The 16,474-nt window shown below is 37.1% G+C and overlaps 1 protein-coding gene across 8 annotated transcripts in view; it reads left to right on the forward strand.

The window, feature by feature from the left end:
• The window catches only part of BCL11A (BCL11 transcription factor A), a 218,692-nt gene that overhangs the window by 189,409 nt on the left and 12,809 nt on the right, over positions 1–16,474 (forward strand). For 2 of the 8 annotated variants that reach the window (XM_058164864.1, XM_058164867.1), the window contains one exon: positions 12,216–14,223. In XM_058164864.1, coding sequence (XP_058020847.1) covers positions 12,216–14,221 — 2,006 coding nt within the window. In that variant the 3' untranslated portion in view covers positions 14,222–14,223. Of the gene's footprint in view, positions 1–12,215; positions 16,329–16,474 lie in introns of those variants that run through there. The other 6 variants (XM_058164870.1, XM_058164869.1, XM_058164866.1 and 3 more) reach the window with 5 other exon arrangements.

A 16,474-nucleotide genomic window follows, 5' to 3' on the forward strand; every position in this document is an offset into this window, starting at 1 on the left:
TCCTAAAATGCCAATTGTGTACAAATACTAAAACATTTTGGACGTTGTCTTTATTATTAGAAATAAGGAAAGCTTTCATAAAGCTTATTAGCACATTGGCGAACATATCATTCCGTTACTGATTTGGCAGAATTAAGTGCTTAAATACTTTACCCTCTCACTTCCATCCCCAGTGCTTTCCCTTCCGTGGCATGTAATTTGTATCATTTCTTCCCAGCTGCCCCTGCTTTGGATTCTAGCTATACCAATGACTGCTATTCTTCTTTTTTAAAATCTCTTTTAAGGCTATGGATGGATTAGTTCTTTCCTTATTTGGTCATTGAAAAAGACAATTTGTGACCCACAAAACCGAATACAATTTGTATAAATGCTTGACTAATTCTGATTACGCCTGCTTTTCCAGATCCAGACAAGCAACTGAAGTTTTATCAAGCCTATTGAGTCATTATAAGAATAATGTATGAATTGTCTAGAAAAACTGAATGAAACAGTCATTTGAGTAAAACTGAATTGAATGTTATGTTTGGAGAATTTTATACATATCTACTGACAAACATCTCACCGAGTTTAGTGACATGACAGCAAATTGAAGCTGCATGTGATCATTATGCAACTTACTTGGAAAGAACCCTTCTGAGATCACTGAATAGGATTGTGGTATCAATATTTTATTATAAAATAAATAATGAGTATAATGCTGTTATAAAAAAAAAATGAGCTAAAATAGTAAAAACACTCTGGCCTGATAGTATGTTTAATAAGATGACACATTCTAGCAATTGAATTTGCTTTGTTTTGTGCATTCATGAAAAAGATTTTGTTACGAGGTTATTTATCTTCATAATTACATGCAGGTTCCAGTACAAACTCTCTTTCCAAAACCCAGTGATAGTAAACAGTGTGTTGGAAAAGTAGATTCATCCTTGTCAGAATCTCTTTCTCCACACCCATTTATTACTGACATATCATTTAGTCATATATCCATCCTCCTATGTTATTCCATTCATCAATCCTGTTTGAAATGGTCAAAACCAGTATTTTTTCAAATTCTGACTCCTCAGATAAAATACAGGAGTTAAACTATTGATTGGAAATAAATAGAAAAAAAAGACTGAAAAAATTATTCTGATTGCATATGTTTCAAAGTTCAATTAAAACATGTTCTTATTTTTAAAGACTATTCTTTAGAAGATAGGTGCCCATTCCCCTTTAATGTAGAAAAGGTTTCTTTTCACACACTCTGAAATTTTACTATCACATCAGAACTCTGCCACAATTCCCATTTCAGATTGCAGTCTGCAGACCTGTCTGTGTGAGTAGGAAGAAGCTTGAGTACAGGTTCCATTTATCATTAAGTGAGGTGTGAATGTTTCTTGACTTTATCATCTATCTGTTCTAACAGCACTATTATACTTTTTAAAACTTGCATAGAAATTCAGGGCCCTGAGAAGATAATGTAGGTGTTTTAATTACAGAATACTTGCTTTGTTTTAACATGAAAACAAAAAAAATATTGAAAAACTTAACCTTAATGACCAAGAACTGGTTAGTGTTTGGTGCAGATACTGTAAAACCTATTAGAATAAAGGCAAACCAATGAAGTTTGGGAGAGGGAGGGAGATACTCTAAAACTTGTATTTTGTGTTGAAAGTCAGAGAATTGGCAGGTCTGTATGCACAGCAGGGCAGGGAAGGAGGTGGCACAGCAGGGACCCTTCTGTCTGGCCCACTCTCTGCTCCATGTTCTTGTTTCCCTTCCTGGCTCTTAGGAGCAAACACCGTGTGTTTCTCCCCGTCCTCCTTCTGGTACTTTGGCAGGGCAGAGAAAAAAACCAGGTGGCTCTCGCCCATTGATCCAGTCTTGCTAGAACAGTGCAGCCATGTGACATGAATGCTAGAAGTAGCCTAGTTTGATAGTTGCTCCCACTTACTTGGCTTCAATCAAACATTGTACTCCACAGTACTTGCATTCAGAAGTTGGATTTGCTAACTCATGGTACATGCAGTGAAATTTTAGTAAGGGATGAAAATTAAAGAGTGAATCAAAGAAACTGGTAGTACTAGGATTTGATATGCACTGCTTAACTCTTTGTACCCTTTCAAAGTTGTTTTGCATTTCTATCTTGTATGCAGGGGGTGGATGGGAGTATCTATGTTGAATGTGCTGAAAGTAAGTCTAAGTAATTACAAATGACAGCTGAAGCTTACTTTACTACTTTCCTTTGCTCACATTAAACATCTTAATCCTTAATGTGTTGCTCTCATTTATGTTGAGATGAAGGCAATCTTTATATTGTTGAATAGTGATTCAGGTGGGAAGAGTGAATAATTGCCATGGGATGATTTTTTTAAAAAAGTGAGACGGTATTAAAACTGTCTTCTTATTGAGCTGCACTGTTCCCAAGCCCCAAAGAGAACTTTAAACATTAGGTTAGAGTATTATCTGCTGAAAGGCAAACACAGCCATTTTTACAGGCAGTTTTAGTATTTTCGCAAAAGAGGAAATCAATTTGTATTTCAAGTACACCATTCTGTATTGCAAGCAGTGATTCAGGTGAGTACTGCATTAAAGCAAACATACTAATTTGTCAATAGAAAATTGGGATTTTCTCTGATAAACTATCCTACCCCAGTCAGGACTGATATAAATGTTCAGATATGTAATATGATAGAATAAATGCAGATAGATCCACTGCTCCAACAGGCTTACTAGATACATATAGGATATTTTTAGTAGAATTCAGAGGACTAGGGTGATTGCTTAATAAAGGTTGAGATGTTGGGTTGGCACCAGGGAGACTTTGGTTTTGAACTACCCTTAGAAGTTCACTGGATGAGCCAATAAAATAACTGGATTACTGCTGGCCAGTGAACACTGTCTCAGCCCAACTTACTTCCCAGGTTTGTGGAGAAAAGTGGGAGGAGAGAGTTCTGTGTATGGTGCCAAGAGCTCCTGAAACCAACTTGAGATATAAATCTAGCAAATAAAATAGATAAAAGACATTTAATTGTTTTTTTTTCCTTGACAGGCTTTGGAAAAGCTTCTTTATAAGCCAGAAACTTCATGCTGGTGACAATTTTGAACCACTTTAGAAAAAGTTCCATCCATAGCGCATAGTAAAGGTCTGTTGAATCTTGGCAACACAGTGCTTCAGTTTGGCTAAATTAGCATGATTTGCTAAATAGAATAGTCTTCGATCATGCTTGGCCTGGGTTTGTTCCAGCTGTCTCTTAGCTGTAACCTATTGTTTTATTTTCAAATAGTGGAATAATCTGCACCACTGCACATGTAGCGTTAAGGAACTTAGGCTGCTTTTTTCCTAGGGCTCTGTGTATGTGAGTGCTTAACTAAAAAATAATAATCAAATGAAATAAAAATGTGCTGAGATAATTCAACAGTGCATGAAGAAAAACTGAATCCTTCAGTCTGTTTAAATTATATAAAACAAGCGAATGTCCATATGTTTGTTCTTTTTGCTCAAATCCTCATTGACACCCCCCCCCCATCAACACAAATGTTTCTAATCATTCCAGGGGGATATAAAAAGCTTGAAATGGTTTAAAAGTGAGAACATATAGTCTTCTGAAATTGTAATATAATTCCTCTCCTAGATCGAAAAAATTTCACAGTCATTGGCTTCCGAAGCCTTATGGACTAGTACTGAATTCTTGGCCCATTCCCAAATTCTGCACTTGAGCAAAATGACATCAATACCACACAATGTTGACACTGTTATTTGAAAGCGCTAGTATTTGAAGGTTATCTTGAAACTGTTGCCCATAACATCATCTTGGGCTCATAATTTGAGTGCATGACAAATACCAAATGGAGCAATATAAATTTGATGTCAAATAATGATATTCTATGTCTATTCTGCTTAAAAGAGGAAGTGCTAAAGCCTTTAAGTATTTTAAATATTAAAAATTTACCTGAAATTTATCTTGGTAAATTAAGAATTTAGCCCTGAAATTTATCTTGGTAATTCTGGGACTTAATTCTTCCAAATCATCTCTCCAGTCCTTAAGAGATAAAAACTTGCTTTTGTTAAAGGTAAGCTGAAATGCCCAGGCTGTGAATTCAATATTTCCAGGGCTTTTCTGCACCTACATGGAACTGTAAAATATACAGAGGCCTGTTGATGATCAGCATGTTAAGGATGCAAAAAGCCTTTTAGTTAAAAAATAAACTGTTGCATTGAGGTTATATCTAATTGAAGAGCAGAAGGGTGGAGAATATAAATGGTTCTTGCTTTTCAACCAGGTATTCAATCCCCCCAGATATTCTGTCAATAAGCCTCAGTAGGCTTCTTGATGCTTGAGTACAGGTAATAGTAATAAGGAAAAAGAAGGCACGTGGAAATGAATATGCATACTATCCTTCCTTAGTTCATCATGGGGAGGTGTGCATGTACTGCACAGATGTACAGCCTCTGTTGAGCGACAATACACTGTCTTTCACTTGGTCTGAGCTATACAGCCCATCTGTGTCCCAAAAATCTTACTGAAAAAGAGACACTACTCTGTGGAGGGAGTGGAGGCATGAGTACTTGTATTGTTTAGCAAGTTGGGAATCAAATTCATATAGGTTTTCACTGAGGCATCCATAGAGCAAATATGAATATGATTTATACCACATATATTTTCCTTCCAAAGGAGAAGACAATTATAAGATGAATATGCGTGAAGTATATTCAAGAGTTTTGTTTAATTATATCTCCTCTTTAATTTGTCTAAAATATCTGAGGTAGCAAGTCAGTGTGAAGCAGCTGTTCTAAGGTGTTGCTAAGGAAGTCCAAATTGTACTTCCTTATATGTTTTCTCATAAGAACCATAGTAAATTTATTCTCTTTAAATTATACTCCAAATTTGTGTACTAAAGTATAGAAGAGTGCTTTACTCCAGGAAATGATTAGGAGCTGCTTTTTTATTGAAATGGATATGTTTTTCATTTGGCCTCTGAAAAGTTAGGGATGAATACAATTAAAGCCACGAGAATCTTAAATAGGATTGTATGTAAATTATGTCATAATTTTAAATTATGTAGTAGGTCTTGACGAAGCTTGGACTCTAGTGACTCAGGGACCAGAGGGAGCTGGCTGCCAGCCAAGTGGGCCCAAATTTGGTACATTGAAATAGCCACCTTTGCTAGGGAACACCTCCTTCAAGCCAGTGACCTATTGTTCACAACCAGAAGCACCTTTAGAGGCTAAATTTTTGGGAGTCCTATTGAATATGTCACCTGATTTAATACTTGGTGAGGTTGCGAACTTGATGGTGTTCATTTAGCTAAGCTGCTACTTGGGTTTCCAGTAGTGCAAATAATGTTAGACTCCTTTCCTGGTACTTTATAAATACATACCAAGAATTTTGTGGAATGCTTTTTGATAACATACAATTTGTTATGTTTGTGTAACTCTGATGTTTGTAGAATCTCATCAGGAGCTAGTAAATCAGAAGCATTATAGTATTTTCTATAACTTTCAATGAACCTATAGCAAAGATACTCACTTGGGACCTCAGGGCTGCATGTATACCATCCCCAAAAAGTCTTGCATTCTATTCAATGGGCCCCTCTAGGGTGCAAATGTTAATGTAAAAGAAGGGAAGTATTATTTTCTTGGGCAGTAATTATATTACTGAGTGCAGAGAAGAGCAGCAAAGATAATTAGGGGACTCAAAGATAAAACATAAAGAATGGTTGCTGGAATTGGGTATGTCTAGTCTTATGAAGGGATGACATCATAGCAGTGTTCCGATATCTCAGGAGTTGCCACAAAGAAGAGAGAGTCAAACTATTCTCCAAAGCACCTAAGTGTAGAACAAGAAGCAATGGGTGGAAACTAATCAACTAAACAACTTGCCTCCAGAAGTTGTAAATGCTCCAACACTGAAAGTTTTTAAGAAAAGATTAGATAACCATTTGTCTGAAGTGGTGTAGGGTTTCCTACCTAAGCAGGAGGTTGGATTAGAAGACCTCCAAGATCCCTTCCAACTCTGTTATTCTTTATTATTGCATATTTAAATTGCTTTAATGGAACTTGGAATGTATTAAATTTAATCTTTATATTGGCGCTGCCTGTATTTTCATTCTGACTTTCTTATTTTCTGATGTCTTACCCTTTGTCATAGTTCGTTGTGTTCCTTATCTAATACAGTATTTCTCAAACTCAGGAACTTTAAGATGTGTGGATTTCAATTCCCAGAATTCCTCAAAGCTGAGAAATTCCGGTATTTTATTTATTGTGTCTGTCTCTCACTGGAGTGAAGGAAAGTGTCAAAGCATCGTGGAGTTACTATTTGATGAACAGAGGACTAAACTTTCAGATATTTTGTCCCTTTGCACTTTCCATATGTATGGAAAGTTAAAAGAGGTGCAAACAGAACATTGCAACTGCACCTTGTCTTCACCTAATGCAAACTTGCTAACTTTGCTGCATTTGCTTTAACTGGATTTTTCTTCTAATCTTTAATGCATTAGAAATCCTTCACTGACTGGTAGAGATATCTCCAGGAGGTAAAATGGTCAGTCAATAGCTTTCATAATTAATCAACTACTAATAGACAAATTAGAAATTGTGTTTCTTCAAAGCAGGTGGTAAATCACCCATAGATTTAAACTGCCTTGCTGTCCCAACTTACATACTCTTTTTCTCTCCCTCTTCCTCTACTCCCCCCACCCTCCAACTCCCTCACCAAACAGGAATGGCAAATAAAATCAGAATTTATTTTTCATCTGAGCAAATAAAGATATATATATATATATATATTGTTTACATTTATACCCCGCCCTTCTCTGAAGACTCAGGGCGGCTTACAGTGTATAAGGCAATAGTCTCATTCTATTTGTATATTTTTACAAAGTCAACTTATTGCCCCCATATTTTATATTTAGACTAGTAAATAAGTGACACTTTTTAAAAATGCAATATAAAATTGACTTTAGCTTTTAGAACAGTTGAATATGTTGTTAAGAAAGTCATTTGCTGAATTATGGAACATAACATTTTTATTGATGACTGTAGGTTAGAAATTTTGGCATTGTGAACAGTGTAATACAATCTACTGCCCTGACAAGAAGCTGAATGAAATACAGATTATACGGTAAAATTGTAATGCATCATTTGCTATTAGTGGACTGGTAATAATTACCAGTTTCAAAGCTGCTTTTTTCCCCCATGTAATCTTTACTCTCTGCTGTAACAGCCTTTCTCATTGACATTATGATTATACCAGCTGCCCTTCTGATCCAGAATATCTAGTTGATGGGAATGCTAAAATGCAATTACAAAAACTGTGTTGTATCTCATTATAAGGCACAGTGCTATTTCCACTGACCTAATACATAAACCAGCTAAGCAGGAGAGTATTGTATTGTTAGTAGACTGGAGGCTGATGACATTGCTTGCTGTAAGAGGTTTCTTTAAAAAAAAGAAGAAACTAGTTTTCAATAGCAAAATAATATTAGTTGCATTGCCCATTGCCTTTGCATTGTGTTCCATAACTTTAAGATTTCCTTAATTGGCCTTGCCCAAAACTTACCAACAAGCTTATGGGAATCACACTCATGTTTCTCTCTTTTCAGAAAATGTATCCTTTTATTTGCCAGGGTCTCCAATGCCCCTGTGCTAAACACCACACGTGGTTCATTAAAATGCTGGCACTGGCAAAATAATGAAATGTTAAATATTGTTCAAAAACTTTTTTTAAGCAACCAACATGCTAAACACCCACCTGCCAGCAGTGTCTGATTCGTTCTCATTTTTCAAATCAACCAATTTAAATTGTCAGACTAAATATATAATAGAGAAACTGAAACTTGAAGAGGGTTGGGGGGTTGGAACGACATACTTAGTCTTAGTTGCAGTAGATGTTGCTGTAATGCTGCCTGCCCATCATTTTCCAAAGTTATTTATTCAGTACCTTGGATAATGAAAATCTCCTTATAAGACTTCGCTTTTTCATCATTGAAGTAAGGAGAAAAACAAGAACAATGAAGATCAAATCCATCTACTTCATGTTTCTCCATAGTGGTGGAGACAGCATCCATGAGTGGGTTGTCCTCGTCTGTTCAGTTGAAGGACTAAGTCTGTCAAAGTTGTTAAGCCAGGCCTTTGTTGCTAGGTTTTCCCAGCTTTTGACTCAGTCCTTCAGCCTGGCCATCTGCACATACATTAAGCATGTGTTTGGAAACCTCATTTTGGCATTTACTGTCTAATCTTGTAAGGTTTGCACAAGTGGGCTATATTGAATGCTAGTATAAATACTAATGTAAAGTAAAATACAGGTCATTACAGAAGTACATATTGCAGTCAAATACCATTGTAAATCTAGTTTGTTCTTCAAAGACTAATACAATATGCATTTTTAGGGACATTTAACAAAATACATATTCTTGTTTCCTCACATGAACTGGTAACTTTTGGCAATTTATGCATTATTAAAACAATCCAGTCATCAACTTCACAATCAGGTCATATAATGCAACTTTATACAGATTTTAACTGTTGGCCTGTCTTCCTCAGCACTCTCTGTTCTGACTAGCATATTTTTAACAATTTCAACCAAGGTGTTTCCTGTAATGCAAATTCTTTACACTATGGAGAATTGCTGGAAAATAGACTTTAGACTATGCCCTAATAATCAGATGAATTTTTATAACTACAGAATTGGAGGGACTCTTTTTTATGTTATGGTGGTTATTGCTATAGGGAAGCAGTGCCAGGGACTGTATGCTAGCTGTTGGCAAAGTCAGATCCTGCAGGAGCAGGGGAATGTGTACAGCCTTTGGGTTCAGTTGTAACATCAGAAGACCTACTCCCTGAAACAGGGAGAAATTACTGCTCTCATAGACTTCTTCCTTAGCAGCAGTCTTACACCCAGGACCAACTGCTCTTTATACATTATTTTGAAGGAGTCTTCCAAGTGACCTTGTGAGGTGGCCATGTTGACTATCCACAAGTACTACAGATGCGTCATTCTGAGGTCCATCTTATAGCAGTGGGTATAAGGAAACTAGTAGGACAGTAAACCATTCCCGAGATCCACTTGTCTTAGACCAGAGGTGGGTAACTATGGCCCCTTTATGGCCGACTCAGGAATTCTGGGAGTTGAAGCCCACAAGTCAAAAAAGGGCTGTAGTTCCCCACCCCTGTCTTAGACGAAATGAAAAGACTGCTGTGGGCAGCCAGTTGAGAGAACAGGAAGTGGGAAGTAGGCTCTGCCCATCTGCAGCTTCAAATATCTGCTTCATTTCACACAGTGATGGAGTTGGCCTTGTTCAGGCTGCACTTTCTTGCTCCATCAGTTCTATGTTTATGAGTCAGTTATGCTCACACAAAAATCTTTTTTTCAGGAAATGTGTAAAGCCTGAACTTCAGACACATACCCTTAGACATTTGAGTATGTATATCAGGGTTTCATAATATTCGTGTGTGGACTGTGTCCTCAGCATTACTGGACAAGATTAATGGAATCAGCAGAAGCAGATTTCATTTTTTTACTTCAAGATAAATTTTCTGGGAATATGGGACTGTATATTCGGACACCTCTCCCCCAATCCTTGTAAAGATTTTGGACTCCTCTCTGTTAATCTCTTACTTACCAGAGGAATTGTTGGCTTATGATGTTCCATATCCTGCACTGGTATATTTAAGGATGCCTGTTCACTACAGTATAAGAAATACTAGGAAAACAGTGGTAAAATAATTTAAGGCATATCAAAAAATATATCAAAAAGATTAGTAGAAAACTACCCAAATATTCAAGAAAACTGAACTGCCAAACTCGATGCAAGGGTTAAATCAATTCATCAAGTTTAAAGTTGTTTTTATTTCTGCTGGGTTTGATTTTCGAACTGTTAAGTGGGCAGAAGGTTGGGCAAGTAATGGGAGCTCACTCTGTTGCACAGAGCTTGGGTCTCAAATCCTGGATGTCAGCTCTCCAGCTGACAAGCTCAGCTTCTTTAACTGCTGAGCCATTGCGCCCCAAGACAGGCAGACAGACAGACATAGATATAGATTACAAACCAGCAATCTTTTACCATTTTATTTTAGCCACTTGCATATAAACACAGGAGCACCACATACAAATCTTGTTGATGCTGGATATGTTGTTGATGCTGGACACACACACACACACACATGTACGTATTTACTCAGTCATCCATAAGCTAATTGATAGTTAAACTGCTCTAGATTGAGAACCAATAGTCTTGTAGGAGATACCAGACCAGGCACAGAAGTGTCCAAATTTTTCTCAGTCCCAAGGATTAGTCGAAGAGGTTACATCAGCTACCTTCATTTAACCTAATTTATCTAACAGGATTATTCTGAATATAAAAGGGGAAACTATGTTCAGCACTTGGAATTCTGTATAGGGTGATAGATTAAAAATGAAATTAAAAAGAATAAGTAGAGGGATGCCCACTAAAACGTTTATTGAAACAAATTTATGGAACTATTTTAAAATATTAAATTCACATTTACAGTCTTGAATATTTTCTAGAAAAACTGATTTCAATAGTTACTTTTGTTCACCTCACTAAATTTAGATAGACGGCTGATTTTTCAGTCAAATGTGGGAATTGAATTATCTGAAATATATTTTTATTATTTCAAAAATCCTAGCATATATATAATTTGCCCTTTTATCAGAGGTAATGTATATGTTATAGGTCAGTTCAACACCCCTCCCCTGAAAAAAAACTTCTATCGTATCATATACTTTGAACAGTTTTATTTTGACAGTTTAATCATTTATAATAATGGGATATTTTAATGGAATTGGTTTTTATTTTTTAATGTTCATATGATCTGATAAGTAATTAATTTCTACTCCTGTGTCATTAACAATCTGAACCCTCAGAATTTAGTTCTCTGTTATTTCAAAAATATTTGTTTTAAAGTCAGTATGCTTATAAAACAACTATAAGCAATAATTATTTGTAGACATAATTACTCAAGCGTAGGATTCACTGAAAACAGTTGGACATAGTTTCAGGTAAGCATAAGTGCAGTTGGCTGCATCTGTAAACTTAAACAATATTTCACTGAATATAACAGTAAATTATTCTAAAGAAAGCTTTGTAGTTAAGGCTGTGCAATATTTTAGATTTGACTGGTGAAAATTGCTTCAGAATAAGCCAGAGCAGCACATTTAGTCACAATTAAGGTAGACATGTTTGCTTGCAGAATTGCACAGTTGTGGTAAAAATGTCCCCTTGGTAGTCATGTGATCACAACTGTTTTAATGAGATGATCCAAAATATTTCTTCCTAACCAAATATGTACACATATGCACAACCAAATTTATAGTGTAAAGTTTATATTGAAGTAGTCTCATTAAATTTTTTGAAGTTAACTGAAAATGTAGCTGAATTAATGCTATTTTTATGCTTAGACAACAATCCTTAGTAGTGTTATACTATGCAATGCTACACAAATAAGTGAGTCCAGTATAAGAGACTTATTTTCAGGTATGTAGGATCGTATGCACAATAAATATGTTTACGCTGGTCTAGGACAAAGAGCTTAATCATTGATGTTGATGGTTGTATATAGTCCTCAGTAATTGATACCTATGGGGATTCTCAGTCATCCAGGTCATGGTTGTCCCAAAGGTGATTTTTCAAGAGGCAACTGAACTTTCTGCTTTTTCTTTGAAGATGTTTTGCTTCTCATCCAAGAAGCTTCTTCAGCTCCAAGAAGCTTCTTGGATGAAAAGCGAAACATCTTCAAAAAAAAAGGCCAGTTGCCTCTTGAAAAAGCACCTTTGGTTCAGTAATTGGTGGGTATTTTTTAAGAGTGTAGACAAAGAAGTGTATTAAGGAGATAAGTATCAAATTTTTTTTTATTGTTAGATGCATGAAACCAGAGTTATTCATTATGCAGGATATACAGAAAACAAGCAGTGACTTTTTCTCTCATAAATGTCAGAAGAATGATTGATGGGATTTGTTGCCTCAGTAAATGGCCGTTAGCTTCAGGGGCTTTAGTACAAAATTAGACAAATCCATAAGAGAGGATTTGTCTAATTGAGAGGAACCAATTATGGCAGTAAATACAGGTGGCTTTGAAGGTAACGTAATGGCCACTACAAATGCCAGAATTAAGCACTAGATCAATTTAACATTTCATTCAACAAAAATTAACTTCTGTTTTCATGTTAGAAATAATTTGATAATTAAAAGATTGATGTTACCATTGTGTTGTTTTACAGGTAAAGATGAACCCAGCAGTTACACGTGTACAACATGTAAACAGCCATTCAACAGCGCCTGGTTTCTCTTGCAACATGCACAGAACACTCATGGATTAAGAATCTACTTAGAAAGTGAACATGGAAGTCCTCTGACACCGCGGGTTGGTATCCCATCAGGACTAGGTGCAGAATGCCCTTCTCAGCCACCACTCCATGGGATTCACATTGCAGACAATAATCCTTTTAATCTTCTTAGAATACCTGGGTCAGTCGCGAGAGAAGCATCAGGTCTTGGAGAAGGGCGTTTCCCTCCCACACCTCCTTTGTTTAGTCCCCCTCCGAGACATCATTTGGATCCACATCGCATAGAACGCCTAGGTGCTGAAGAAATGGCTCTTGCAACCCATCACCCCAGTGCCTTCGACAGGGTGCTGCGACTCAACCCCATGGCCATGGAGCCTCCAGCTATGGATTTCTCCAGGCGGCTTAGGGAGTTAGCTGGAAACACCTCTAGTCCACCATTGTCACCGAACCGGCCCAGCCCTATGCAAAGGTTACTACAACCATTCCAGCCAGGCAGCAAGCCACCATTTCTGGCAACACCTCCTCTTCCTCCTCTTCAGTCTGCTCCTCCTCCTTCTCAGCCTCCTATCAAATCCAAGTCCTGTGAATTTTGTGGAAAAACCTTTAAATTTCAGAGCAACTTAGTTGTCCATCGTAGAAGCCACACTGGAGAAAAACCCTACAAGTGCAACCTTTGTGACCATGCATGCACTCAAGCAAGCAAGTTAAAACGCCACATGAAAACACACATGCACAAATCCTCCCCAATGACTGTGAAGTCAGATGATGGCCTCTCAACAGCCAGTTCCCCAGAGCCTGGAACCAGTGACCTTGTTGGCAGTGCTAGCAGTGCCCTAAAATCTGTCGTGGCTAAGTTTAAAAGTGAGAATGATTCCAATATTATTCCAGAAAATGGGGATGAAGAAGAGGAAGAAGAGGAGGAGGAGGAGGAAGAGGAGGAAGAAGAAGAGGAGGAGGATTTGACTGAAAATGAAAGGCCAGACTATGGGTTTGGCATCAATCTAGAAGCAGCTCGGCACCATGAAAACAATTCCCGATCTATTGAGGAGAATCGTTCTATCCCGGATGTCATGCAAGGGATGGTCCTGAGTTCCATGCAGCACTTCAGTGAGGCTTTCCATCAGGTTCTTGGTGAGAAACATAAACGAGGGCACTTATCTGAATCTGAGGTGCATAGAGATACATGTGATGAAGACTCAGTAGCTGGTGAATCTGATCGCATCGATGATGGTGCTATTAATGGTCGGGGGTGTTCCCCTGGTGAATCTGCCTCCGGAGGTTTGTCCAAAAAGCTGCTCTTGGGTAGCCCAAGCTCCCTAAGTCCTTTTTCTAAACGCATCAAACTTGAGAAGGAGTTTGACCTTCCCACGACAGCTATGCCTAACACTGAAAATGTTTACTCCCAGTGGCTAGCTGGGTATGCTGCTTCTCGGCAGCTAAAAGATCCATTCCTCAACTTTGGAGACTCCCGACAATCGCCTTTTGCTTCCTCCTCAGAACACTCCTCTGAAAATGGAAGTTTACGCTTCTCGACGCCTCCCGGGGAGATGGATGGAGGGATATCAGGCCGCAGCGGTACAGGAAGTGGAGGGAGCACCCCGCATATTAGTGGTCCAGGCCCTGGAAGGCCTAGTTCAAAAGAGGGCAGACGCAGCGACACTTGTGAGTACTGTGGGAAAGTCTTCAAGAACTGTAGTAACCTCACTGTCCACAGGAGAAGCCACACTGGGGAAAGGCCTTATAAATGTGAGCTGTGTAACTACGCCTGCGCCCAGAGTAGCAAACTCACCAGGCACATGAAAACGCATGGTCAGGTGGGGAAGGACGTTTACAAATGTGAAATTTGTAAGATGCCTTTTAGCGTGTACAGTACCCTGGAAAAACACATGAAAAAATGGCACAGTGATCGAGTCTTGAATAATGACATAAAAACTGAATAGAGGTATATTAACTTGACCCCTTCTCCTTCCTTCCCCCAATTTATTCCTGGCCCCCTGTGTAGAGATTTTCTAGTCCCTTGTGAGTAAACTATTGGAAGCTAAGAATGATATTCAGAAAGTGCTTGTCACCAGCACACCTGTTTTCATCTTCCTTTTTGTTTTGTTTCTTTTTCCTTTCTTTTCTGTTTTCATCATTTGAATGCATGATCTGTATTGGGGCAATATGACGCAAACTTTGAGCCTTTCTCTTGTGCAATAATTTACATGTTGTGTATGTTTATTAATTTTTAAAAAAAATTAGACAGCATGTATGGTATGTTATGGCTGTTTTTTTTAAAAAATGTCCCCAAATTCTTTGCTGAGCAAACAGACAAAAAGATCTTTCACACACATGCACAGCACCATGGCTGTTTCCAGTGATGTTCCAGGAAAACAGAGAGAGAGAGAGAGAAAGAGAGAGAGAGAGAGAGAGAGAGAAAGAGAAAAGCAAAACAAGTATTTTTAAACAACCAACCATGCTGCATACATTCTGTAATATATCATATCCATGTTTGTGTTTTAACAGATAAATGAAAATGTGCTTTGAATTAACCCTTTATGGATAGACAGATAACACTGAAAAGGGGAAAAACATTCCTTGTTACTTTGATTTCTGTCTTTAAAACATTGACAATATCAGTTAATTTTTGGTGGGGAGATAAGTCTTTAATTGAAAAATGAGGAAACGAGAGCAAAAAGATAAATTTGTACTATCATTTGGTATAAAATGGAAATCTGAGTGCCTTGAATATATTTAAGCCATGTTGGTGGCAACTACTTGTTCTAAACTTGTAGGACAACTTTCGCACTGGGCAATGTAAATGAGTCCTTTAGGACCTAGCCGATAACTCTGTATTATATTTTTCACAACAGTGGCTACCTAAAAACAAAAACAAAGAAACCCAACAAATCCTAGTTAATCATCATTCGATCCCCTCCTCAGTCCACCTTTTTTTAAAAAAAAGAGTGATCGTAGAACTGAAGTTTATTTTGCTCTAGGAGAGTTTAAAACAATCACCATTATCATAGGGAATGCTTCTCTCTCAGGTTAAAATATTACTAACCTGTATCAGTCCCTCCCCTTCCCTTTCTCTTCCCCCCTCATTTCCATTTTAAAATTGTTTTATTGATAAAAAGAATGTGACTTTTGCAGAAGGCCTTGGAAGATGATTAAGTACCTGAGAAAGAAAATTCACCTTATAAAGATTTTTTTAAAAATCTCTTAGTGATCCTGGCACAAAATAAAACTTAACAGTAAAAAGAGAAAATATTAAGCACAGGTGAAGTTGGTTGTCAGCTTGACAATCAAATTAATAATGCACAAACCTGTGTATCATATATCAATCTATGATTTCCCTCTATATAAGGAAAGGTGTATAAACAAACAGTCTGGCAATAAAGTTTTACTGAAGTGTAAAAATATATATAGTGATTTATTAGCACTGTTTGCCATTTAAAATTAAGAACAGGTTATAAGCTAATATTGATATGATGATTAACTATGAGCTATTAAGATTTGCCTTGATGTGTGACATTCTGAGAGAGAGAGGAAGAGTAGTAGTGCTCCCTAAAAGTTGTTCTTCATTTTGTTTCTTTTTTAATCATATGCTATGTGCTAGTTGTATTGACAAGAAAAAAAGATTCATTGCTTTTATGATTAAGCTAGCATCTGCCCCGCTGGAAGTTCACATAGCACTTGACTCTGCCTGTCGTGTCTGTATTCTTTCTTTTAATCAGAGGTACACAGGTTGAGTATAAAAAACTTTTTTAAGACTGCTCAGATAGGACAATTTAAATGCACTGTACAATTTTCCCAGTTTACAGGTCTATACTTTAAAGGGAAAAATTGCAAGATTAATGTTTTTTTTAATGAGCATGATCTCATGATAAACATATAAATAATTCTGCCAGCTTGCCATTTTACTTGACTAATGAGTGGGACATAACATTATGGCGCTGTAAATGGGAACAAGTCCTGCAGTTATGTTTAAAAAAAACCCCAGAGATTGGTCTTGCTCCTACAGTGCAAAGAAGTGGTTATTTTGTACAAAACTTTTAAAAATATAAATGTTCTGATTTTTTTTTAAAAAAATTCATTATGTTTAGGGGAAAATGTATTTTAGAATTCATTGTCTTGGTGGTGTACAAGACCTGTTCTTCATTGAAAACCAATAATTAAAAATCCTATGCCTTGGATATACACACAACATTTCA

The sequence above is a fragment of the Ahaetulla prasina genome, chromosome 1, assembly GCF_028640845.1.
Source record: "Ahaetulla prasina isolate Xishuangbanna chromosome 1, ASM2864084v1, whole genome shotgun sequence".
Classification (NCBI taxonomy): Eukaryota; Metazoa; Chordata; class Lepidosauria; order Squamata; family Colubridae; genus Ahaetulla; species Ahaetulla prasina.